Source organism: Centroberyx affinis, unplaced genomic scaffold (assembly GCF_046629955.1).
Source record: "Centroberyx affinis isolate AG114_WGS23_722 - 3 ecotype Tasmania unplaced genomic scaffold, CSIRO-AGI_Caff_v1 ptg002475l_1, whole genome shotgun sequence".
Classification (NCBI taxonomy): Eukaryota; Metazoa; Chordata; class Actinopteri; order Beryciformes; family Berycidae; genus Centroberyx; species Centroberyx affinis.
In genome coordinates this window covers 424253-449009 of record NW_027280707.1, presented here as the reverse complement: position 1 = coordinate 449009, position 24757 = coordinate 424253, and the positions used below count along the sequence as shown (strand labels likewise).

Genomic DNA, 24757 nt, shown 5'->3' with positions numbered 1-24757 from the left:
TAATGAAGGATAGCTTTAAAAGTTCTTCAGTAATAGGCTTGAATTGGATTTATGAGTCAGATAGTTTGCCAGAGAGTACGTCATGAAAAATGTCACTGGTGGATAAATGGAAATGAGCATTTGAAAGGTCTTGGGACAGTTTTCAGAGGAGGTTTCGGTTCAGCTTGGAAACAGACTTTTTTTCTGCAACATGTCCCTCAATCATTTTCCTTCTACCTCTGAAATCCAGCAGCAACTTCGGAGTGGCTCTGAAGCAAAGTGTTTGATGTTTTAAGTGGCTACTAAAATAAAGCTGCTTGTCTTACACACAGTGCTGCTGCTTCAAGGAAAAAATAATTTCTTAATACTTTTTGTAAAGGCGTTTGTTCCGGGTGGCACTGGTCATTTCAATATCTTGTAACTACCACTTTACCTGTCTGGCAGGTCCCTATAGATAGTTGATGTGGAGCTGCCATTAGCCAGCCAATTCCTCGGCCACAGATTACTGTGCCAGCGTGTGGTAATCACAATGTTCACAATGTTGAAAAAGGTCTGATTGCACACCATCCAACCTACAAAGTGTGGCATAAATGGGTTTTTCAAAGGTCTGCAGTAGGTTGTTGGTATGTCATCACAGTGCATTAGGACTGTCAGAGGCAAAATGGCAGTTTTTGCAAGCTCTTTCAAATCATGTGAATGCTAAGAGGATGCAGAAATACACTTGGACCAAACCAGGCAAACTAGGCCTCGGTGGTCTTGCTCAGTCAAAGCGACTCATATATGAATGCTATTTCTGAGCTGCACCATATCATGTTATCCCCCTTTTGTTAGGTTCCTTTGAAAAGATGAGTTAATTTTCATATTTCTCATTTACTGTGTCTTCCCTCTCTCTCTTGGTTTCTCCTCTCCTCTTTCTTCTTTCCCCTCTCCTCCCATCTCTCGGTTAGTCTGCTCTCTCTTAACCTCTGATGTCATTAGCGTTGGAAGGAGGCTGAGGGCAGAGAGGGGGTGCTATACTTAATGAATTCCGCTGTGTCTTTGCACTCCCCCACCTAGTTAACCCTACCCCCTCCAATGCTGAAGGTGTCAAATTAGAGCAGCTGGAAGAGGAGAGAACAAGGAGATGGGCAAGGTACATCTCACCCCACCTCATTCTTCAGAATCTCCTTCAAATCACCTAATACAACATGATATTCATGAATAGTATCCATGTAGCAGCTATGTAAAAATGGTTGCATGTAATTTATGCCGTGTCATATGCAAACTCTCAACACCCACTCACTTTAATGACTGGGGAACTGGATATGTCTCCTCATACTTGGAAAAAATAATTACCAATTAATAAAATGAATACAGTGGTGTGCAGTGACACTTACAGTTAAAGGATAAATCCACCCTCTTAGATACTCTTACACTGTCAGATCTCATTAATCTGTGATGTTCAATGCATTCCAGGAGTTATTTTGTGATGAAGTGTTGTAATTTACTTTTTTGCTGTACCCACTTTCCCTCAACCTGCCTCCTCTACTTCAGTTAGTGATTTCCTACATTTCCTAGAATTACTTTCAACAACCTCTGGAGAACGGGCTTGAACTTGTTGCATCCAGTATGTGTAAAAGTGGAGAGAGCCACAGAGGTAGTGATAGCGATAGCATAGTACGTTTTTTCCAGTCAAGAAAAAGCGAAAGTTGCACTCCTTACTGAAAACACAACATGTGTTTTGGCTGCATTGCATTCTGGTCTATTGAGGCTAACTGTCTGCAGAGTATTTGGTATTTCTGCTTCTTCTACTGTGGATTTCTCATTGTGTGATTGTTAAACATCAATGTAGAAAGAAGCCCTTGCTCTTTGATTCTGAGGGTTTACACTTGACGTTTATCATTGATAATTTAGATACTGGAAATATGTCGACGTGACATCACATCATCTACGTTTGGCCAGTTATCTACGAGAATAAGAAAAATACACCACCAAACAACAAAATACGTCCAGGAATGCAAGATACATCGCCAGCAGCAGTTTTTAACAGTGTTAAAGTGTTTCAGGGTGGATGTTTGCTTTAAGCCAAGCTGAGTGGTTGTTGTCTACTTCGACCCAGCTTTAACAGCTGATAGTCCTGACTCAACACAGAGCAGGCATTCCCCATGGCTGTGCTTACTCACTCCTGAGCCCAGCGTTTAGTTTTCCTTGGCAGACCCAGGCCACAGCTCATTAGACTAAGAGAATGTGCCTGCCTTAATTAATGATATGTAAATATCCTTGAATTGGCCACATTTGCATATTAAGAGAGATTTGTGGAATCTGTGGAGTAATATATTTTAATTAGGGATTAATTAAAAATAATGGGAATTTCATTTCGCCTGGCAGGTTGTGTTTGGTGTGAAGCGTGCGTCTGGCCCAATCTTTGAACACCGAGGCAGCTACCAAAATGTGAAGAAAGCGCTGCTCTCGCACTCGCTATCTCTGCTGCATACAAACATGCGCGCGTGTGTGCACTCGCACATACACCCACAGAAACACGCACACACACACACTCTCTGGCATCACATTCCTTGAGATGCCAGAGCCTTCCCAGGGGGTCTTCACAACAAAGCATTCTAGCTTTGAAAGGGGGTAGGGGATCCAGCATGAACACCCACAATATGTTTTTGGGGATGGTCCCAGTTTGGCTTAATTTCATCTCTTCTCGTCTCTGTGTTTTTTCCTTGTGGATGGGGAACGGCTCTCAGACACGGAACACTAGTTATGTTGGCAATTATGTTAATGGAATGCCATTAGGCCATGATTCTGTATGAGCGATTGGGGAGAGAGGGCACGTTTTCAGAGACCCAAGTCAATGCAAACGCCGTGTCTGCTTGATCCGTCTCTGAGAGAGTATTTACCTAAGCATTTTCCACTTCCTCCGTCTATTTTTCTCCGGCAGACCTTGCCCATTCATAAGCAGCACGGCAAACGCTTTCACTGTCATGTCAGGGGCTATATCTTTTCAGGCTATTTTTAGGGGGTGATGATGTACTCAATATGCTTTTCTGACAGCTCTGAAAATAAATCTGAATAGAGAGAAGAGAAGAGACCATCCGTCATCACCATCACTAATAACACTGATAGCATGGCTACTATCATGGCATCTTCTAGGTGGAAATCATCCCCATTACCCAGCATCAAGGCTGCTTCCTGCTTCCTGCTGCTCCTCTACTGTAGATAGGCGACATCACACACACAGACGCACACTCAACACATTGCACCATTTCACTGAATCTGCAAAAGATCATTTTTGATGTACCATTTCTGTCTAGTATGTGATCTCCGTTCAAAGAGCTTTTTTTTTTTTTCTTCTGTAATTTACGCTGTTAACATTGTAGAGGAGAAACATGCAGTAAAGGTCTGTTTTTCTTTGGGCTAGACTCAGAGCGGAGAGCTCCTTTGGCATTTGTGATGTGTCGTCAGCGCGCTGATGTTATTGATCCAGGACCTTCCGAATTCATTAGGAGATCCAGCCCAACTGCACCGCATCTTTATTTATGTTGCTGCCCCCTCCCTGGCCTGCCTCTCTCTCTCTCTCTCTCTCTCTCTCTCCCTCTCTCTCTCTCCCTCTCCCTGTCTGCCCTCCTCTTTCATCCTCCATGCATTATTCTTTTATTATTCTTTTACAGCTGCCTTATCGTCCGCATTTTGGTGAGGATAAGACCTGTCATCTTTGGGTCTTGTCTGGGGAGTTGATGGGAGACTTCAAGGGGGAGGAGGAGGTGGGAGGGGAGAGGGAGGGGGGGGTGGGTGTAAAGAATGCCTGCTGTCCCCCTTTTTTTCCTCTCTGAAATGGACCTCTCTTTTCTTTTTTTCCCTTTACCTTGCTCTCTCCCTTTCACTCTCGCTCACTCTCTCTCTCTCTTTGTAATGAGAATCCCTCTCTAATTGAGGGAGCTGCGGTGAGCTGGCCGAGGGCGGCAGGGTTAGATTGTGATACTGGGTACGTGACCGTTATGCTGATGGAGGTGGCAGATCAATAATTTAGGCCCTGACCTTAATGGTGGTGTTAAAACGCTCATTCCTCTGGAGTCTGGAGGCCTTAAAGGTGCAGAGTTGGATAAACCCAAGGAGCTAGCAGGATCCGGAGGTGGAGTGGGGGATGGTGGGAAAGCAGATAAGAGGAGAGGAGAGGTGGAGAGAGAGAGAGTGTATTTGTAGTCAACGCCTCAGTCTGTGAAAGGAGGGATCATGAGTGATGTTTTCTCTGCTTCTACATTCATACACTCACATTGTCACCAGCATTCATCCTCTTAGTATCTATATGAATGCCATAAGCTTTTTCTTGCCTGTATTTGATATCTGGTTGTAATCCGTTTTCATAAGAAATCCTCCACCCATTCTCACTGATGTACAGAATGCATCATGGGCAGCCCAGACACCAGAAGTGAACAAAGACTGTGGTAACGAGTGGGTTTAATCTGGTTCTGGGCTCGTCTTCTGCTCCTAGCTTAAGGCCATGCACATTGAGAATTCGGACAGCCATCGATTTGATTCTGAGGGACATTAACGTCAAGGCCTCATGCGTCTCTCTGGATCCCCGAGCCCGGACGAGCTCTCATTCCCTGCTGGCAGGATGCGACCATCTCAGCTCTCCCTGCTCCTCCCCACCCACCCACCCTTAGGGGATGATATATTAGATATAACCAATTCAATTTTATGCAGCCAGGACAGACGCCCTGGGGACATAAACACACACATTTTTAATACACTCCTCACCAGGAAGCCCAATGCGCCAGAGCCTGCGGCTGCCCCGGGTCTCCTCTCACACTCAATTATTAATGTAACGGCCGTAGTGGCTTAATTAAATAATAAAGACAAGCTCCCTGCGAAGGAATGGGCCAAGGACAAGTCAGAAGGGAAGGTGGCTTCACTAAACGTCTCATTCTGTCATGTGAGAATGCAATGCAGTAAATATGTTGAATTGCAATAACATTTGCTGATGCAAAATATTTTTTTCTTCTTCAAAGATACATTGATGGTTACGTCACTAGGTATTTGTGGCTCTATTTCTAGTTATTGGGTCACCTTCTGTAAAGTGCGTATGTATGTATATGTTATTATAGAGGTTAACTATTAAATGAGGGGTCATATTGCATTCTGGGAATTTATGGGAAAAGAAGAGGGCATATTACACCTAAAATCCTTTTTGACAATGGCCAGTCTCACGATAATTTTTCCAGAAATCCTCTTCTGAAAAATAAATCATTTGGGGGAGAGGTGGAGACTTTTTGGCTTTAAGTCTGAAATCTGCTCATAAATCAGCTGTCTTGAGAGTCGGGTCAGACAGGGGGTTGCGATACCTCAACTACATAAAAAGAATGATTTCCTCAGATTATGGATTCCTGCCACCCCAAGGGCAAGCCAGAGGAAGCACTCTGTCTCCGATGTGATGAAATGTGGCGTTATCTTTTACTTTGTTTCATTAGATTCACTGGAGATTACACACACTATCCTCAAAGACTAGATTTCCTAGCTTGCTAAGATGAGAGATCTTCTGGCCCGGGGGCAAATATATTTCCAGCTCCCATCCCCAGCTCATTTCTTGAGTTCATGTCTGTTTTAACTTGTAATTAATTATTCAAATTCATTTTGAAACGCACGTTACATTTTGAGTGGCTTGTTCAAAGGCGAAAGCAGTTTTTCCACTAATGGCAAGTAAGCCCCACCATTAGATTGAAAAATAGGCCCATTGTGTGTGTTGACTTGGTGGCGTACTGCGATGAAGGATTGCGACAAACTCGAGTGTTTAAATCGGCGAATTGAAATTAATGCCCTCTCAAAGCCAGGCTTGCTGACGATACATTAAAGCTAATACTCCGCCGAGGTCGAACAAATGTTTGTTTATATACATGAAATACACTTGGAGAGAATGAAATGATTGGATTTTGCCCAAGTAAACACTTATATTACAGAGAGAAACAAAAGAAACAAATTGTAATGCAATGAGGTGTGGGTGCTTTCTATATGTATATATATTTTTTTGAGTGGTGTAATCCTTTGTGACATGTTTTATTTATAGGCTTATTATAATGTGCTTTTATTTACTCTCTCTTTTTCTACAATGCAGCACGCACTGGGTCATTTCACATCTTTTTTTTGTCACATATTAAATGTGCGCCCCCCTCTCTTTCGGTGGCGCTACTGACACATTGAGACACTTTCAAAGGTCAGGCCTCAACTCTGTCTTGTCACATCACTTATTCAGGCGAGTTTTATTTATTCATGCCACTTTTTGTTTTTAATAATTTAATGCAGTGAAATATTTCTTTTACACTGCTATAAAGTGCTCACGAGGAGTGTTGACGTCTCAGAAATGTGGTTATATGGCTTCTTTATATGGCCCGGACAATCCTCTATGTAAGTGTGAGCTGTTGCTGTCAGTCGGAGCTGTTATGTGTATCGATTGAAATTATCCCTCATTTCCACTGCAGCCAAGGAGCTCTCAGATGCCAGGCGGAGAGGCAGAGTATATAAGAGGCTCTTTTTGTACTTTTCTTTTTCCTTTAGAATTTACTGCCGACGGCTGAGAGTGGTATTTATTTTCCTCAGACTCTGCTCTGCTATCCCGGAGTTGGCAGAGTGATTTTGTAGAATAGAAACATTATAGACTGTTAGTGTCAAAGTGTTAAATGTGATGTATAGAGCTGGGGGTTTCAGAGGGAGGAGGGTGGACGGGCGGAGGAGGAGGTGGCGAGGAGGTGAGCACCGCCAGCCATGACTGGAGCAAGGTGCTCGCGGGAGAGAGGAGCCATCCACCATGTGAGGGATGGCAGGGTAATGTGGCGGGAGGTAATGGCTTTTCTCAGTCCGCTGAAACAGAGGGGAGATCATTAGGGGCTGCCGCGCCGCACCGCGCCGTCCGTTTACCCCGTCTCTGCCAGCGTCTCCTGTCAGGCCGGGGATGTGGAGACACACATTGTGTTTGTGTACCGGCCTACCATGGCAGAGGAGCGTTGGCAGCGGCGGGCCATACAGGCGAGAGCGATCTATTACGATTTGGGACCTCCCTTGCTGGGATGGATAGACAGGGATTTGGCTTAGCAACACTCAAATGTGTCCTTACCAAAGCTTTTCCAGCTGGTTGTGTGGTGGTTATGTGGAAATCAGAAAGCTAGTCTAGACATGATGACAAGAACAAGACTATGCAATTCTGCCACAGTTGTACCTGACTTCTCCGTCACTGTTATTTGACTGTATATTTCTTTGACTTCCCAGAAGCAATTCAATGACAAACACCGGGCACAAAAGGGTTGTTGTCATTTTGGGAAAAAAAGACCTTCAGATCTCAAAGTGATTGTCTATAGCAAAGTAAATAGACTACTTTTTTATTTTCTTCAAGGTTATCTTTGATGTACTGTGTTCATTTGGTTATTTAAAAAAGATTACAATGGCAGACATAAATTTTATGTCCTGTGAGCTACAATGTAACACATAACTTTATAGTTCAAAAGCTCAAGTCTTAATCAAAAGAGAAATTGACTTCAGACAAAGCATTCTAGCTTGAAAAGCCTGTGGACAAAAGACTTTCAGATCTCAAAGTGATTGTCTACACAAAATAAATAGACTGCTTCTTTATTTTCTTCAGGGTTATCATTGGCTGTATACTGTGTTTAATTGTTTATTAAAACACAGTCAAAACACATAACTTTATATAAAAAAAAATAAAGACTTAATCAAAAGAGAAATTGACTTCAGACAAAACATCCCAGATTTAAAAGCCTGTGTTACGGGCTGCAGACCTTTGTATGGGTGAACACTGGGAATCCGCATTTCTTTTCCTATATAAAAATGGAGGATGAATCTGAAAAACGTTAATTGCGGGGAAAAGAGTGATGGCATGCTTTTTGTGACCTATGTTAGAAATAAAGGTGTGCTGTGTGCATCAGTGAGGAATCCTCAAGACCGGTTAACAGCACTTTGAGCTGTCGGTCGATTTTTGCCCTGGTGAGCCTCCAGCCCTGCGTGACAGAGAAGATTGGACGTCATTAAGGCCTACACTCTTTCCGCTGTCTGGGGGTGTGTGAAATGGGTTCTGCTGCTGCCAAAAGCATGGACTGTTATTGTGTATCTCCATTGTTCATCTGAAACCTCAAAGCAGGGCCAGCACCGCAGACACAGAGACACTGCATATTGTAATGTGTCCTTTCCCTACGTTGCATTGTATTTTTTTTTTTCCCACCTCAGTTTTTTATGTATCCCACCGTGTTAGTTGAAGGTTGGGGAAGTCATATCCCCGCCATGAAGATTCTCCTCGCGCCCCTGTCAAGACTGATTCCCTCTGTATAAAGAAAAGGCTGCGAGAAATATGATCACTCCTATAAAACAGACCAATTACTCCCCATTGACAACCTTCAAAGCCCATTTTTATTGGCCGATTCAGCCAAATAAAACTTTATTGCATGAGTGGAAAGGGACGCTGTCATTTTTGCATAGCTTTTCCAAGCCCAGCGTTTATATGATCCCCGTTATTACACCTCTGTGACATTTTAAACTTTATTGAACAAGACTTTAAAATCTGTAGGCAGTATATAAAGATTGAGGAATTTATTTCTTTCAGATGGGATGAGTGTCACCAACAGTTGAGACCTGACTGGAACAGATTGACTTGGTTTTGTGAGAGCAAATCGTTTTGTTAAAGAAAGTGAGTTATTTGATAGATATCTGTGTTTTTCTCAGTTGTTTGTTTTTCTTTACTTTTTTATTTTAAATGTGAAATATTTCAAATGTGGATATGATACGAGGTCGTCCAGGTTTAGTGTTATGATGCAATGGAAGTAAGCTGTAGATGAGCTTCCTTCTTAAAAAAAAAAAATCTTTCCCAGACAGACAGAGACAGAGAAACCAAAAGAGAAAAAGGGAGAGCACGGAGAGAAAGGTCCTGCCCCCCCTCTCTGTGTAATTAAAAGGGGGTGTCTGTCAGGGGCGGCTGCTGCTTTGTGTGGCCCCATATGTTTGGGCGCTGATACAGGGAGGATTATTCTGTTTGGAAGCCTGATAACAGCCTGTTTATAACCTTGGCACAGACTGCAGCCTAATCTGGCAGCGGCACATCTCTCCCCACCTCCACCCCCAAATTTTCACAGAAAACCATATTGGCTATTTTTTCACAACTGGGGGAATAGTCATGACCCAAAAAGACTGCAGTGTTTCACCTATATCTCTCTCTTCTGGATGTATGCTTCAATACTTTGTGAATGCTGTGCGAAACGTTGACGTTTAACTGTCGCTGTCACATCGGATCGAGGCGCCAGGATGCGATGAGCGTTAACAGGCGGGGAATTTGTCCACCTTGTTTTGCTACTTGGATTGCTGAACTAAGTTATCACCTTACAGTCGATGCTGAGCACTTTTTTTTTTTTTCTCTCTGCTAAATGTATTCCATTTTCCTCTTTCAAGGTTTCATTTTGTCAAGTCGTATGGAATCGGTTATATGTTTACCTTTTCTTTCACCGGACTTCAGTGTTTCTTTTGTTGCAAATTCCATTTCCATTTTTCATTTCGCCGGCTGATTAGTTTAGTCTTTTGTTCTCGGAGCATATTGTCATCATAGTTTCTTTCACATGACTGAGTGAATGATTTAAATTCTGCTACTGCAAACTGCTTTGTGATTTTAAGTCCTTTGTGCTTTTCAAATAAGAGCTCCAAATAGTTTCTTTTGAATATCTAAATTATACCTTTCTTTGACTAATTGCTTCATGATTGATTTTATAAAATTAATTGAACAATAAGGAACTGCAATATTAACAATGGTTCCCCAGGAGGCAAATCATTTTCTTAAGACACGTAAAAAAAAATAAAAAATCCTGCTGCCACATACTGGATCATTCATCAAGTCTAGAAGTTTAAATAGAACTTTTAAATCTAACTTATACTGTATTGTCATACACTTTAACATGACTCTCTAATAACATGACTCAGTATGAACCTTTTTCAGTGTGACAGTGAATGTGAGCACTTTGGTGATATTACAGTCAGAGATGGGTCAGTTCCATTTGGCAAGATATACTGAAATTCAACCTCACAAGTCTATATATCCATACGTTGCTGTGAAAAACCACACAATTCTCTCTACGATTCGTTCACGTTAATGAGAGGGAACCTTTGCTGATTAGTTTCCAGCGCGCTGAATAAAAGTCACTCTCGGTAATGCACTGTTCTATAGCGAGGACCCTTAACCAGCACACTGCGGGGAGAGGGAGCGCTCGGAGTGGCAGGCAAAGAGAACTGTCAACCTGTCACATTTCTCCCTCCTCTTCCCCCTGATAAATTAAAGTTACACAGTGTGCGTGTTGTAGCAGCGGAAGGCTGTGCAGAAAGCCTGGCTCCTCAGGTCTCAGGAGATAGCTGGCAACTAGGTCAGACTGATAATGTAATCCGCTGACTGGATCCTCAACCCACTACATCCAGAGAGAAAAGCATGACAGGAAAAAAACGGAAATGTGGGAGGAAGAAAATAGGAACTTTTATGTGTTGTTGCACTTACTTAGCATTGGAGTCGCTGGTTCTAGTTAAATGGGTTTGGAAAGGTAAAGCGCTAATGTCCATCCAATCTATTTTTTCCATCTATTAATAAATTGACAACGCATCCAGTTAGTGCGTGTGCATGTGTGTGTGTGATTTTTCAAAAAGTGTAATCCATGTCAATCCACCTCACACACCTCACAGGGGAATCGTATTTGCATGGATTCCTTTTTGCGTGTTATCTTTCCACCACATACCGCACTGCACATCCACAACAAAATAGTATCATGCCAGTCCGCGGGGAGAGAGAGTGACTAGAATAAGTTCCTGCATCAGCAAAGTGCATTTTCATTCCCATGCAGTATTCCAGAGAGGGTCCGTGGGCCCACTGTGACAACTCTGCCTCCCTGCAGGTGTGGAAATCAAACAGGGCCTATAAATAGCCCAGGCAGCTGGGAGTAGAGCACTGTAGAGCGAGGGGGAGGGAGAGGAGCGGGGGGGGGCTAGGGGTCCAGCTGGGGAGGCAGGTGTGTAGAGGCTGACCGACAGAATACGACTGCTATCTCACCCAGGGGGCCGGGGGGAGGCGTGTCTTCGAAGCCGGATCTCGATCCAGTGGGGGAATGTTGCAGCAGTGGAGGATTTTGACTTTGATACCATACTAAGTTTAATACCTAAACAAATTGATAATACTACGATATCACAGCAAACAAGAAAAAAAACACCACATTTGACTTGGACAGCTTTGTAGCAACTTTAGCACATTTGATCTGTCGTCTGCGTGTCAACTCAGTACGCAAAATAGTTCCATTAAGGCCGCACATGTAATTGTAGATAATTGTATATTGCGATTTTATGTTCCCATGATTAATAATCATGTAATTTGGAGATATTAAGTGTTTGTTATATTTTCAATTACCCTGAAAGTCCCAGTGTCCCAGTATATCAAGCACTTTCATTGTGCGTGACCAATCACAGTTTTTGAATGCGCAGCATGCACCCATGTGATAAAATGGAGTAAAATGGAGAAGCAGGCAGAGGAACCTTACATACAGTAGACTATCTTTGGAAAGACGTATCGATGAGCCCAATGTTAGAGAGGAAAATCCTCCTCCTGTTTTAGTGCCGCCACATTTGTCGACCAGTTTAGATGAACTGGGATTCAGTTCAAGATGTGTTGGACTGTTTGACGCTGTTGCCATAGTTTCACCTGTTTGACTCTGTTGAATGTTGAGCAGACAGCAACTGTGTCTGTTCCAGTCCTTCTTCTTTTAACTATTCCAATCCACGTGCCATCTGCACAGGTACGCCACCTGCAGGTGACATGGAAATGGAATTACAGCTTGCAGAACACATTTGTTAAAAATATTGAACATTTATAAAATTCAATATTAAATTAAATGTTTTTTGAGCAGATGATAACACACACTGACGGAAATCAAATTCTGGTAAAAGCACAACTTAGTGAGTTAATCAGCTACATATAGACATATGAATAGATATATTTTAGTCTAATTTGGTGATTTAGTGATTTGATCCTATTTGGGGTTTTACATTAAATTGTCTCATTTCAATAATAAAATGGTTCAAAATGGTTATGGCAGTAGATCATAATGCAGTGGTGTGCCAATATATTGGGTCAGGCAAGAGCTGACTATAGGCTGACTATAGGCTTTAGTGTTACATGTCTTCTGAATGGTAGAACTGACCACAGGCTCACGACTTGTAAAATGTCCCTGATGTGGTGGGAACAGGCTCCGGTAGATTGGTGAACATGGAAGAAGTAATGAAACCTGGCTTCAGGTTACGCTTTAAGGGGAAACAACAGAGGCTGCATCTCTGCATTTCTTATATATATCAGTGATCTCACCGCCTCCGAAAGACACCTTGAAAGATAGTCGGAGCTCGGTGTGCTTGATGACCTTGCTCGAGTTGTGGTTGTTGTGGCAGTGTTAGGTTTTGTGTTTTTAAGAGTGCATGCAAGTTTTCTGACTTCTCTTTTTTCAGAGACTTAGTGTGGTAACTGTTGTGATGACAGTTCCATGTGCTGCTGATGCTGTCTGTACAGTATATGTTAACATTGGTTCTCTCTCATACAGGTTTTGAGTTTATTTTTTCAGTTTTATCAGTTTTAGATTTTTTATCATTTTTTTAGCTATTGGTGCAGAAAATGTTGTTTGTTTTCCCAATGGATGAGTTGATATGCTTTTTATGTAAATGATGTCTAGCACTTACATTGGTGTTTGCATTAATGCATTAATTCCACAGTGCTATATGCTCTTTGTAGCCAGAGGCAAAATGACACATTCTCATCAAAAACACACATACCCCCTGTGTACCCACTCCACTTTGCTCACTCAGACACACACACGTTTCACTGCTGATTGACAGCAGGAGCTCCCTCTGACCCAGTATTCTGCTACAGTGGGACGATCCCAGAGGCCTATGATTAATGACTAGGCTTTATCCGCTAGTGGTGTGGTAGGCCTGCCAGCCAGGCCACTTAGACTGCCTGGGCCACTACCTCTGCTGTAAACGCTCTCTCTCTCTCTCTCTCTCTCTCTCTCTCTCACGCTCTCTGCCTGCAGGCATGGCATTGTCATATTCATTGCTACAGCTCTAAACCTTTGTCCTAAGTTGACCCCCCCCCACCCCCGCTCCTTCCCCACCAACACACAAATGCATTCACACACACACACACACACACACACACACACACACATCTATGGATCCATGCAACTAATTACTGTGATTAGACTAATTGCTAATCTGCTATTGAAAGCAATGTCCATGAAGAGGACACATGAGAATGAATTCTTAGAATATGAATCAATAAGGATCGTTCATCCAACTCCAGTATAATTTGCAAAAGTATATATATGTTATAATGTTTCACAAGTTTTCTGTGCTGTAAATGTTGAGAAAGATACTCAGCTGAAATTGAATCAAAAACAATTTCACAGTGAATTGAGCCTGTAGATTATTTGCCCTTGTTGCGGCTGCTCCTCTGAGCAGACATGGGTCAAATAGTATTTGCATCATTGCTGCGTTAAGACAGCTCAGATACTGCAAGTTAAGTTGTCATGCACAGAAAAGTATCTTCATTTGTCTTTTAAATACTCTGTACTACTGTGATTGTGCTACATTTCTGGCACTCACACTCATTTTTTGTCGTATAAATCTCACCCATCTGGTACTCCAAGCAGGTTAAAAGCAAATGTTAAAAGCAAATGTTAAGAATTATTTGCTAACCCAGTACTGTCTCTGAGTGTGTGAAATGGAGCTGGCCTCGCTAATGGACTGTGATCCCTCACGTTGTTTTTCTCCCATGACGGCTCGGGGCAGACTTAGCACCGCTAGTGTTTAGTACACCAGGCCTGGCAAAACAGTAAACCTCACAGGGATTTCTGTAGTTGTGACAGTCTCCAAACAAACTGCACACACTGCAAAAAAAGCCTGTCTGACTTATTCTGCCTTGATGGGAAGCTCCCTGATAAATGCAGAGAGAGACAATATTTCCTGCTGGAGCGACTCGCTCAAGCGTTGCAATATTAATGGCACCTCATACCGTATCAAACATATGGACTGCATCAGTCGACCTGTCAGATTCTAGGCTGCACTTTTAGGCTGAAATCAGAGCTACATGCGACTGGTTTGATGACCAGTAGATGACTAGTGCATTGTCAATTTTCTGCAGTTATAGATTTTAAAAAAAAAATCCAGCAGTGTATGTCTGTGCCTCTTGCATAAGTGGAGGCCAACATATTTCAGTCCTGGGATGTCACCCTCTAGACCTACCACATTGAGAGTATATCGATATTTTTATCTCTGCCGTGGCAGGGCAGTTTGTCACAGGGGAACAAAAATGTCCTCTGAAGTTCTGTGGATATGGGATCCTAACTCTGTGGACAGTCATGTGGGGGGCTCCAGGGCTTCTGCTGTATGACAGCTAAGCAATGGACTAAGCTGGAGAGATTGCCAGTGATCTAACCCATAAAATTGTTCTCTGAGTTGCTCTCCAAATGGAGGAGGCAAAGCCTAAAGCATTACAGCTCAGTCAGAATAGCATCGCTCAGCCAACAAAACTCCTGTACAGCTGAGAAGAGCACAAGATCAACACTTACCACTGCCAACCTTGCCCATCAATTCAGATTGTTTATTTGGATCCTCCATTTACCAATATGTAGGATCTAATGTAACTCTCTCTCTTGACATAAGAAGCATAGATACATAGATGCTCAATTTCATGCTCATATCTATATATAGAGAAGGCACTAGAATCATATCTATTTACAGAGGCATTGGCATATGGCTAACATAATTATCATGCCATTCAAAGCACTCGCTGACCACTTGTGCTTTATGGATAGGAGCATTGTCATCCTGGAAGATATTGTTCCCATTGGAGATGAAATGCATCATGGGATAATGTGGGTGACCACTCAAAAATGTTTTTATAGTCAGGAATAGTGCAGAATTACCAGTGTAACCATGTCAGGAAATACACCAGCCAGTCCCACCAGCACCTCTCCCTGTGAGTGAGGCTTTACTTTGGTTTCTGTTTTTATATTTTACCCTGTAAATAGTGGTGCAATGATGTTCTTCCAGAGAAGCAAACTGTGAGTAATTTTTTCTCTCTAGCGACATTGTGCAACATGCGTGTTCACGTGTTGTCAAGTGAAGCAGTGCACAGCGAAGCAGAACCACAAGCACTATTGTCTATGTTTATGAGTGGCCATATGGTGGGTGTCCTTGCCTTGGTAGCTTGAGGGAGCCTTTCCCCCTGAGATGAAACAGTGTTGTTCACAAATGAACCTCCTTTCTCAGCCCTCCCTGTTCATCAGGCCCTTCTCCATCACCCAGGTCTTCCTCTTAGAGGCACACAGTGCAACACAGGTTCCACCAAACCGCCTGGAGCAGGAATGGCAACCAGGGCATCCCAGGTAGACCCAACCAACTGCTGTCAGATGGGCTCAGCATCTCCCCCTTGTCAAAAAGCCCGCCCCCACTTGTCTAGCCCTGTTCCGTGCCTCCAGATGTGGCTTAATTTACTGCGACTCTGCTAATTGCTGTAATTAAGGATTAATTACTGTTAATTACCTTCGCATAAACTCATCACCAGTCAAAGAGCGGAGCCTTATGAAATGTGCCATGCACAGGAACACACACCACGGAGACCTCAGGAGGAGTGTGTTATTGGACCTCTTGTTTCATGTCTTGTCCTGTTGCATAGGGGGGGCTTGTAGGGCAACAGTTAGGGCAGGGCACTAACTGTCATGGACCATCTCCTCCTGGCTCCGAATGCTCTACGCACACCCTCACCAACTGCTGCCTGGGACAGGATCACTATGCTGGCTGTCATTTGATTCGAAGCTGGCAGTCTAGTGCCCCCAAATAGTCAGGATGGTCCATACTGGCGCTGACATAATCAGGCTAGGTGGAGCAAGAATGGAAGATTACTAGTAGCGGCATCCTTAATGAAGGTAATGAAGACGCCCCCTGTTGTGTCTCATCCGGTGAATGGAGATTAAGGTGCAATGACCCACTTTCTTGGATAAATTAGCACCACACACTCAATTGATTACAAACCCTGATAGGATCATAACAGGTAGGCAAGGTCTATTTAAACTTACTGACATAGCAGAATATAGTGTGGATAGATTACTGTTGGCTTCCTCTGCGGACGATGTAAAAAACATTGACAGTAGTAAACCAAGCTCTATCAAACAGTTAATGTTATCAGTCATTCCTCTGCTTTGTTGTATGTTTTTCTGTGGATGTTCCACCGACAGTGAGCCTTAGGGTGCTCTCCATAGAGACGTCTTTGTTTCTCTGCTAGCAGGCTGACTGTGCTGCTCCCTGCTCCACAGGCTCGTGACTTCTCTTCAGCTATTCAGCCACCGTGGTTTCCAGTGCAGCCTGGAGCTATTAAAACTGCATGGGTTGAGCATGAGTTTGATTCAATCAAGAAGATATATATTTTAAGACACCTTAAGAAAGACTGACAGCCAGGGGGCTAATGTATTGCCTATTTTGAATAATGAATTATTTTAATGAAGGCTTTTAAATGGGAGTGCTGTGCATTGGTGGCAGGGCGGTGCTCTGAATGGTCTTCTCCTCTGGCGCTGGCTGCCTCATTATCAGGCCAGCCCCTCAGGCCTCAGCCTGGCCTGCTTAAGCCTCAGATGATGACGATAATTACCGTTATTAGGAGTAGCTGCAGGGGGAACTTGTTCTGAAAAACACCAAGCTGAGTTCTTGCCTCGCTTGCTGCCGCCACTACTGCCGCATGAGAAACTACCGATCGCCAGTGGAGAAAGCCAGGCGAGGGAGAGAGACAGAGAGAGAGAAAAAAAAAAGGAGGGGATGAGGGGAGCGGCCACCAAATCCGCCTAATGTGACGCCTGTCAGCTCGTCTCCCACCAGCTGTCACCTCCCAAATGCACTGGGGTTCATTTTTTTAATTGACACCTCGCTTTCCTATTCCATTTCTATTTTTCGCCTTTCATTCTCCCTCCATCACTCTCTCCCTCCTTGCCCGTACCATCCACATCTCCTTGTCCCTCCCTGTCCCTCCAGTATTTCTTTGGTGTTTTTCCTTGTCCTTGTTATCCCCCATCCCCCCACCCAGTATCAGATAGAACACTCCAGCTCTGCCCTTCTGCACATGATACTCGAGATGGCTGATAAAACATAAAGCTGTTTTAGAGGTGCTTTATGACTATGCCCTTGTGTACTGAGGCTGTACAGCTTCCCATTATCTGGTGATGGAGCGAACATTTTGGGCCTGAGAAAGTTTCCCATGAGCTCACGAACAGAGCACAAATCTAGCCTTCGAGTTACAGTACAGAGCGTCTTAAGACCATTTGAGTTATAAACATACAAAATTTTTAGAATATAATAATAGTCGGCTCTGCATAGACTTTATTGTGTGCTATAATTAGTAATTTCACAATGATTGTCCTTTCTGTTTTAAAGCCTTGATTCAATTTAGGCAGCAGTGGGAAGCAGAAATTGCTACGTATACAGTAAAGTGGATATAATGTAACATAATGTTCATTTAGTGTTCTCAGTAATGATAATAGCATTGCTTAGCACTGTAGTTTACCTCTACTGTGTGGGTCAATGTGAAAAAATGGAACAGTATTGTGTCCTATGAAGACTGGTTTATTGGACTTCTATCACATGCAGATGAGAGCAGGAGGTTGAACTCCGTCAAGGAATGGGAGGGGAGGATTTGTATTAGTGATACTTGTCATGTCTGCTGTAAATCACACTGCTTTTTTTCAGGTTCCTAGGTTGTTGTTGTTTTGTCCCAGAATGCCGTGTGGCAGGGATGAATGGTGGTGATGTTACATTATCATGTGGCTGTCGCTTTCACTCCTGCTGACTGGTCTGTGACAGGCCCACACACACACACACACACATGTATACACACACACACGGCTGTGTCAGGAGCAGGCCTGATTTATTAACTGCTGAAACCCTAGATGACGTGTGCCCACACAATCAATAGAGAGCACAGCCACTGCCTGGCCTTTTCTGGACCATGTGACGTGGACAAGAGCTAGGCAGGGAAGGACACACACATGCGCACACACACACACACACACACACATATATACACTACAGCGCTGCGGAGTGTATCGCATTACTGTATTGACGGGAAATGGATCCAGTCCAGCATTGGCTGCTAGCTGCCAGTCAGGGGCAAGGAGGGTAAACTTTCATCATGGCTGTCAGGGACATCACTGCCAGCTTGTTTGACCGTACATCTTCCTAATTGTGACAGAATACTTCAACGTCATTAATTAAACATGTTTTCATTTAAAGGCACTCGCAGGGCGCCAGGCTGGGTGCTTGGGGTAGCCTGCCAATATGCGTAGTCGTGTATTTATCCTGTGTATGTGTGTGTAGTTGTGGATGTGTATGTGCATGCATGCGTGAGTGCATGCACTTGTGTATGCGTGCGTGCGCGTGTGTGCACGTGCAGTGTGTGTGCTTGCGTGTGCACCTTGATTCTCCCTGTGTGAGTGGGTGGCTTAATCGTCATGTTTATTTACACTCTCGTTGTCTGCAAACAGCAAGTACGGCAACGATGGGCATGAGCCAGCTCTTAAGTAAGTAAAACAGTAAAATTAATTTTGTCAATAACAAAAACAAAGGCTTAGTCTTAGATTTCCATTCATTATTCAGGAAATGGCTCAAGTAATGCTTATGATACATATTCATTTTTTATGTGTTGCCTTTTTGGGTTTAGTGTCCTACATCTCAGGGAAAGCATTATACAAGAGCACGCACAAAGGGAAGGAGAGAGAGAGGGAAGGAGGGGGGGAGGGGGGAGGAAGTGAGGGAGAGGGGAATTGTGTCCTCTCATTGTTCAATTAAGTCTGTCGGTAATGATCAAGATGAGATGATGGCCATCTTCCTTTTATAGATACCACTCTGCGATTGTCCATGGGATAAGAGAATCGCAGAACAGTATGATCTCCATGCTTTTGTTGCAAGAATAGACCGGAGAGTGTGTATGAAAGGGTTTTGGTGTTATTATGAAAGTGTCGGGAGCACATGATATATTGTAATGGGGGCCACTTCCTACTGTCAGGTGATTATGTTAATGTATAGTCCACAGTGGCAGAGTTCACAATGAGAAGTCTGACTGGCATTGAGGTCTAATCGATTTCATTGCTATTACTGAACAGAAATAAATAAAGCTGATGGCTATGGTTAGGGTAATTATGCCACAGCACAGTGAATTGTTTGATTATCCTTATTAATTGTATTTATTTAATCCATTTCATGCTTTTAGTTGTGCACTCGGGGACTTGGAGGGAATGAATAAATCACTCTTAGGCTCATTAGATTCCCCCTCTGGTTGGGATGTGCCACTATTTTGTCAGAATCAAATTGGCGAGTGTTATAATTTCCCGCTGGTGTGATTCACATGAAAAATATCCACATATTCATCTGGCACACGCCCTACCAACATACTCACACATGCGCATGCGCCCACACACACACACACACACACACACACACAAACACGCCTGCTCCCCATCTGAACTCCTGACCTTTTCCAGCCGTCTGATAGCCATTGACATTTGCCTCTTGAGCTGAGCTTGCTCACGTGTTGGAGCTGATGGGAACTGATGATGTTAGTGCTGGAGGAGGAAAGGAAAGGAAAGGAAAGGAAAGGAAAGGAAATGAAAGGAAAGGAAAGGAAAGGAAAGGGGGTGAAAAGAGAAGAGGATCATGGTAGACAAGCTCCCCACGAGGCACTGGGAATCCATCTGGACCCCGACTCACCAGAAAGGTCACAGGGCGACTCAACCTTACATCCTCATTACAAAAGAGCCGTCCCTATAACCAGTCTCTTCGGGGTACAATATGGCCTCCAGCACTAACACTGACACACAGCCTGCCCAAGCCCCCTCTGCCATTTACCGTCATTGTCTGCAGTCACATACATAGTATTAGACAGTCCTCCCAGAAGCATTTTGATAGCTGCATAGATAAAAGTGTGTATAAAAAAATGTGCTGGCAGCGTGAGCTTGTCTTTGTCCTTGAAGACAGTGGATGGAATGGAGGGCTGCACCTGGTTGGCTGTTTTCAGTATCTCCGAGGAAAGCAGCAGCTCTGCTCCTTTACCTAGGGAGCCTTCTAGTGGCAGACAGAGGAAGGGCAACATGACTGACACTCAGCTTTAATAAATCACCACTCATGGAAAAATGAGTGCATGTTTTATGTACTAGAATATGTTTAGAAAGCTCACTAACGAGTCTGGTCATCACTGAAAGAGTCAGCAGTATAGTTCTTGTGCAAGTCCTTGTCTGTTTTCTCACATACAGTATATTTCTCCATATGTGTGGATGGCAAGCTGATATGGTATGTGCTGTATGTTGCGTGTGCGTGTCCGTCTCTGCATGCCTGTCTTGATTGTGTTTACACCACACCATGGGAGCTGAGGGGAAAGTGGAGAGCTGAGCGCCTGTAGGAGTGTGAAGGCTGAGTCCAGGTTCAAACTGTGGCCACTCTCTCACCCAAACAAGTGTGTGAACACAGCAGAGCTCGTGGTGGTGTTAAAGCAGTCTCGCTAAATGGGGATGACAGCATTGTTAGAACTGCACTAGGGTTTAGGGTTTGGCAGTAGTGCATTTATTTAATAGTCCTTTGTACCATATAAAGTGCTGCTTGTTTGCTGTTTATTTAACAACTTAAAGAGAGACAATTCAAAATACTATATACCCAGTTAGGGAAAATATGTTACCTGATTGCGCAATATTTCAATAATGCAGGTGATTGCATTCTCTCAAATTTCATTGTAAGCAAGCATTTTAAGATTGCTAATGACTTTATGACGGATTTTTTTTTTTTTTTTTTTGCAGCAATATTTTTGAATAAGAATAAGAATAGTCAAAAGTCAAATTTTTCAACTTTTGTATTCTCACTGAGGAATGAAGCTATTTGAATGCTCTTATCTCCTTATACTGGGCGCCATTATTACTTTATCATCTTTATTTCAGCCAGGTGTCTTGACATGAAATGATAATATCTCACTTGCGGTATTATTTTGTTTTGCCTTTAAGATACCATCTGACAAGGTGATATTGTTTTAAGCCAGAGAGTAAACACCATAGCCTGAGCATAAGGAGAGCAATGAAAAATGAACTCTGGTGGAAGGCTGTGTTAATTATTTACATGAAATGATATTCAAAATCGATGAAATGATAGTTTTATTATCTTGCCTAGCTGCCAGACTCAGTGAGGCTGCATGTTTTTATGGCACAGACTTGAGCTATTAAAACGATGGCCATATTTCAGTTCACTTGGTAGACAGGAGCAAGAGCAATAGTTGAGACTCTTTCTTGGTCATATTAAAATACCTCTGCCTCACTATTGCGAACCCTAATTTTTTTAGTTCAACTATTATTTGCTATATTGCAAGATATAACTCTGAGATGTTAGTCACTTGCTTTACCCTAAAAGTGATTTGAACATACATAAGACTGTGTAGTATCATCGTTGTAATGCCTTCCTCTCCTGTCCTCCACAGTGCTCAGTATCCGTGGCGCCCAGGAGGAGGAGCCTCCAGACGCCCAGCTGATGCGATTGGACAACATGCTGCTGGCGGAGGGTGTCTCTGGGCCAGAGAAAGGAGGCGGGTCAGCAGCCGCAGCAGCTGCCGCAGCCGCCGCGGGGGGTGTGGGCCCCGACAACTCAGCAGAACACTCCGACTACCGGGCCAAGCTGTCTCAGATCAGACAAATTTACCACACAGAGCTCGAGAAGTATGAACAGGTAAAGGTAAACTAGTTTTCTATCTCCAAAATACATGCAGCAATTTCTCAGACATTTCCCCTGACTATTAAGCCCAGAATCTGTTGACATTGTGTTTGAAATAATTCTATTTTTTTACTAAATGTACTAGTGCATTGGCGGTTCAGGGGTAGAATTCTCATCTGACACAGTTTTTTTCCTGATTAATGCATGTGAGAATTTTCTGGCAGCAGGTTGGCATTGTGAGCAGGAAGACCAACCTTCAAAAGGAAGGCCTGCGTATAGGCTCCCATGATAGGAAGCATCTGCCCTGTTAATATGTCCATGAGCAAAACACTGAATCCCTATGAATCCCTACTACTTCCACTGTGCTGTTCTGTAGCTGAATCTGACCTCTGACCTCCCTGTGGAGGGCGGCATGTGAAGAGACAATTCTGTCTTCAAAAAATAGATGATTAAATCCAAGAAAAATTAACTACTGAAATGGAAACTTTTCCCAAAGATTTTTTAACGATATATGTATAATGCTGTTGAAGTAAGCTCTCACATGCCAGCTCATGACAAGCCAAGCTTTCTGAGATGTTATCTTCAGCAGGCAAGCAGCCATTATATCAGTCACACACCAGCTCTTTTCCAAAGACTGTAACATCTTGTCATTCCCACTGAAGTCAAAGCATTCTGGGTTTGTCATCTTCTCCAAGCAAGGCTAGTCATCGCTAACTGTCACAGCGAATATACACCTGAGCATTTTTGTGTCACCACGCTACATACACCTTGTGAGTGTATGAGTGAGTGCTGTCTGGCATGTGTGTGCAAGCAGAACGGCTGCTCCGTGCATCACTTTGACTGACGTAACCCTGGTGGTGACAAGCAACAGACACCTTGACTCTGAATGCAGTCATATCCAGTGACTGATTCAGACAGAGAGGGAACGAGGTAGACTGAAAGATGGAGTGAAAAGAGAGCGAGAGAGAGAGACAGTTTAAACCTCTTGAACGTGAACGGGACTGAAAGCCTCCTGTCATTTTAGATTTCTCTTCACTTGTCACATTTTCTCTCCCATTGAAGAAAAGTCTTTTTAATATTCAGAGCACTGAGAGTCTTGCTACCTCCACTGTATGACTCCGCTGCCACTTTGTTTGGCGTGAAACATCGCACTGTCTGCTACTTTAATTCAGACTATTCTTATTACTACTGACACAACTTCTGTAACACTGTCAGCACTACCGCTAAAGGTGCAGCTACTTGAGAATCCAATTTCGCTCTGTTGTTCTTCCCGTAGTGTGGAGTCTGAAGCTGTCGAACCCCTATGATGGTTATTCTTTTTTACGAATCCTGTCTGTCTGTGCATCCAGGCGTGCAATGAGTTCACCACCCATGTGATGAACCTGCTGAGGGAGCAGTCTCGAACACGACCCATCTCGCCCAAAGAGATCGAGCGCATGGTCAGCATCATCCACCGCAAGTTCAGCTCCATCCAGATGCAGCTGAAACAGAGCACCTGCGAGGCCGTCATGATCCTGCGCTCACGCTTTCTTGATGCCAGGTCTGTGTGTGTGTGTGTGTGTGTGTGTGTGTGTGTGTGTTTGTGTGGATGGGGGGGGGGGGGTGAGAGCAGGGTTGTGAAACATGCTCCCCCCTCATCAAGACCAGCTGTCAGTCAGGTAGCTTATAAACACAGCATTAGTTTCCATACAGGTGAAGTGTCTCTCTATTTCTATTCTCTACTCCTTTAAAAAATATATTTTTATTCCCCTGATCCAGCTGAGTCTTTGCCTTTCATGTTGAATTTTTGGTTTCTTTCTTTTGTTTGTTTTGAAGTCTATTTTTTTTTCTTCCCTGCACAAATTAGTAATTTGGATCTCTTCTCTCTGTTTTTTCTAACTGTATTTCATTGTAGTTTTTTAATCATTTTGCTTCCGTGTTTTAGTGCTGTGCAAATAAACTAAACTGAACTCTATCTTGGTGAAATGGAATTGGAACAGAGGACCCTATTCATTTCTTTTTTTCTCTCCTTCTCCCTGCTGCTGTCTGTCCAGACGAAAGAGGAGGAACTTCAACAAACAGGCGACAGAGATCCTAAATGAGTACTTCTACTCCCATCTCAGTAACCCCTACCCCAGTGAGGAGGCCAAAGAAGAGCTGGCCAAGAAGTGCAGCATCACAGTGTCACAGGTACCAGCAAGAACTAATTAGCCTACTTAGACTTTACACTTTTCCACTCTGTGGTAAATCAGTCTGTCAGAAGTGCTCCAAAAATCAGTGGCAATCTGCTCTCTTTGTCTCAAGCAAGGCCTTGTAGAATTGTAATTTTCATTGCATAGATATCAGCTTTAATTAATAAAGGGTCGATATCTGAGCGGCTATCATATGACTGCTGTTTTCGCAGGTATCAAACTGGTTTGGGAACAAGAGAATCCGATACAAGAAAAACATTGGCAAGTTCCAAGAAGAGGCCAACATGTATGCAGCGAAGACCGCAGTCAACGCGACCAGCGTGTCGGCTCACGGCAGCCAGGCAAACTCCCCGTCCACCCCCAACTCAGCAGGTGAGCTTCAGTTGGACGCTGTAGACATTAAAAGAATCAGCAATCCAAGGATGAGGGATTCTTTTAATTCTGGGCAGTGATATACCAGAGCAGAAAGATAGCAGAGAGAAAAAATAGAGCACAACCCCACCTCAAGAATTCAGTCTCTGCTGTTTCATTTGACTAACAGAACACCCCACCCTTCCCTAACTAACCCAGTAATATGGTATGGCTTTCTCTTTTCTTGTTGCTGCCTTTCTTCTCTTTCTCTCTGCCTGTTTGCCTCTCTCTCTGTCGCTCTCACTTGGTTATTCTCTCTCTCTCTCTCTCTCTCTCTCTCTCTCTCTCTCTCGCTCTCTCTCTCTCTCCCCCTCTCTCTCTGGTATTGACCTCTTGGTCTTGTGGACGTTAATTTATCCTGTCTCTTGTCCGGTTGACCTTGTGCATGCCATTAAGCTGTTCAGAGGGCAAGCCGAGTCTTCTGT

General features: G+C 43.5%; 1 protein-coding gene across 7 annotated transcripts in view; it reads left to right on the top strand.

Annotated features, from left to right (window-relative positions):
- Positions 1-24757, top strand: part of pbx1a (pre-B-cell leukemia homeobox 1a) — a 42893-nt gene that overhangs the window by 11632 nt on the left and 6504 nt on the right. For 4 of the 7 annotated variants that reach the window (XM_071533993.1, XM_071533990.1, XM_071533992.1 and 1 more), the window contains exons 3-6: positions 21521-21765; positions 23100-23290; positions 23784-23919; positions 24134-24293. In XM_071533993.1, the coding sequence (XP_071390094.1) occupies positions 21521-21765; positions 23100-23290; positions 23784-23919; positions 24134-24293 (732 nt within the window). Of the gene's footprint in view, positions 1-21520; positions 21772-23099; positions 23291-23783; positions 23936-24119; positions 24339-24757 lie in introns of all 7 variants that reach the window. The other 3 variants (XM_071533988.1, XM_071533987.1, XM_071533989.1) reach the window with 3 other exon arrangements.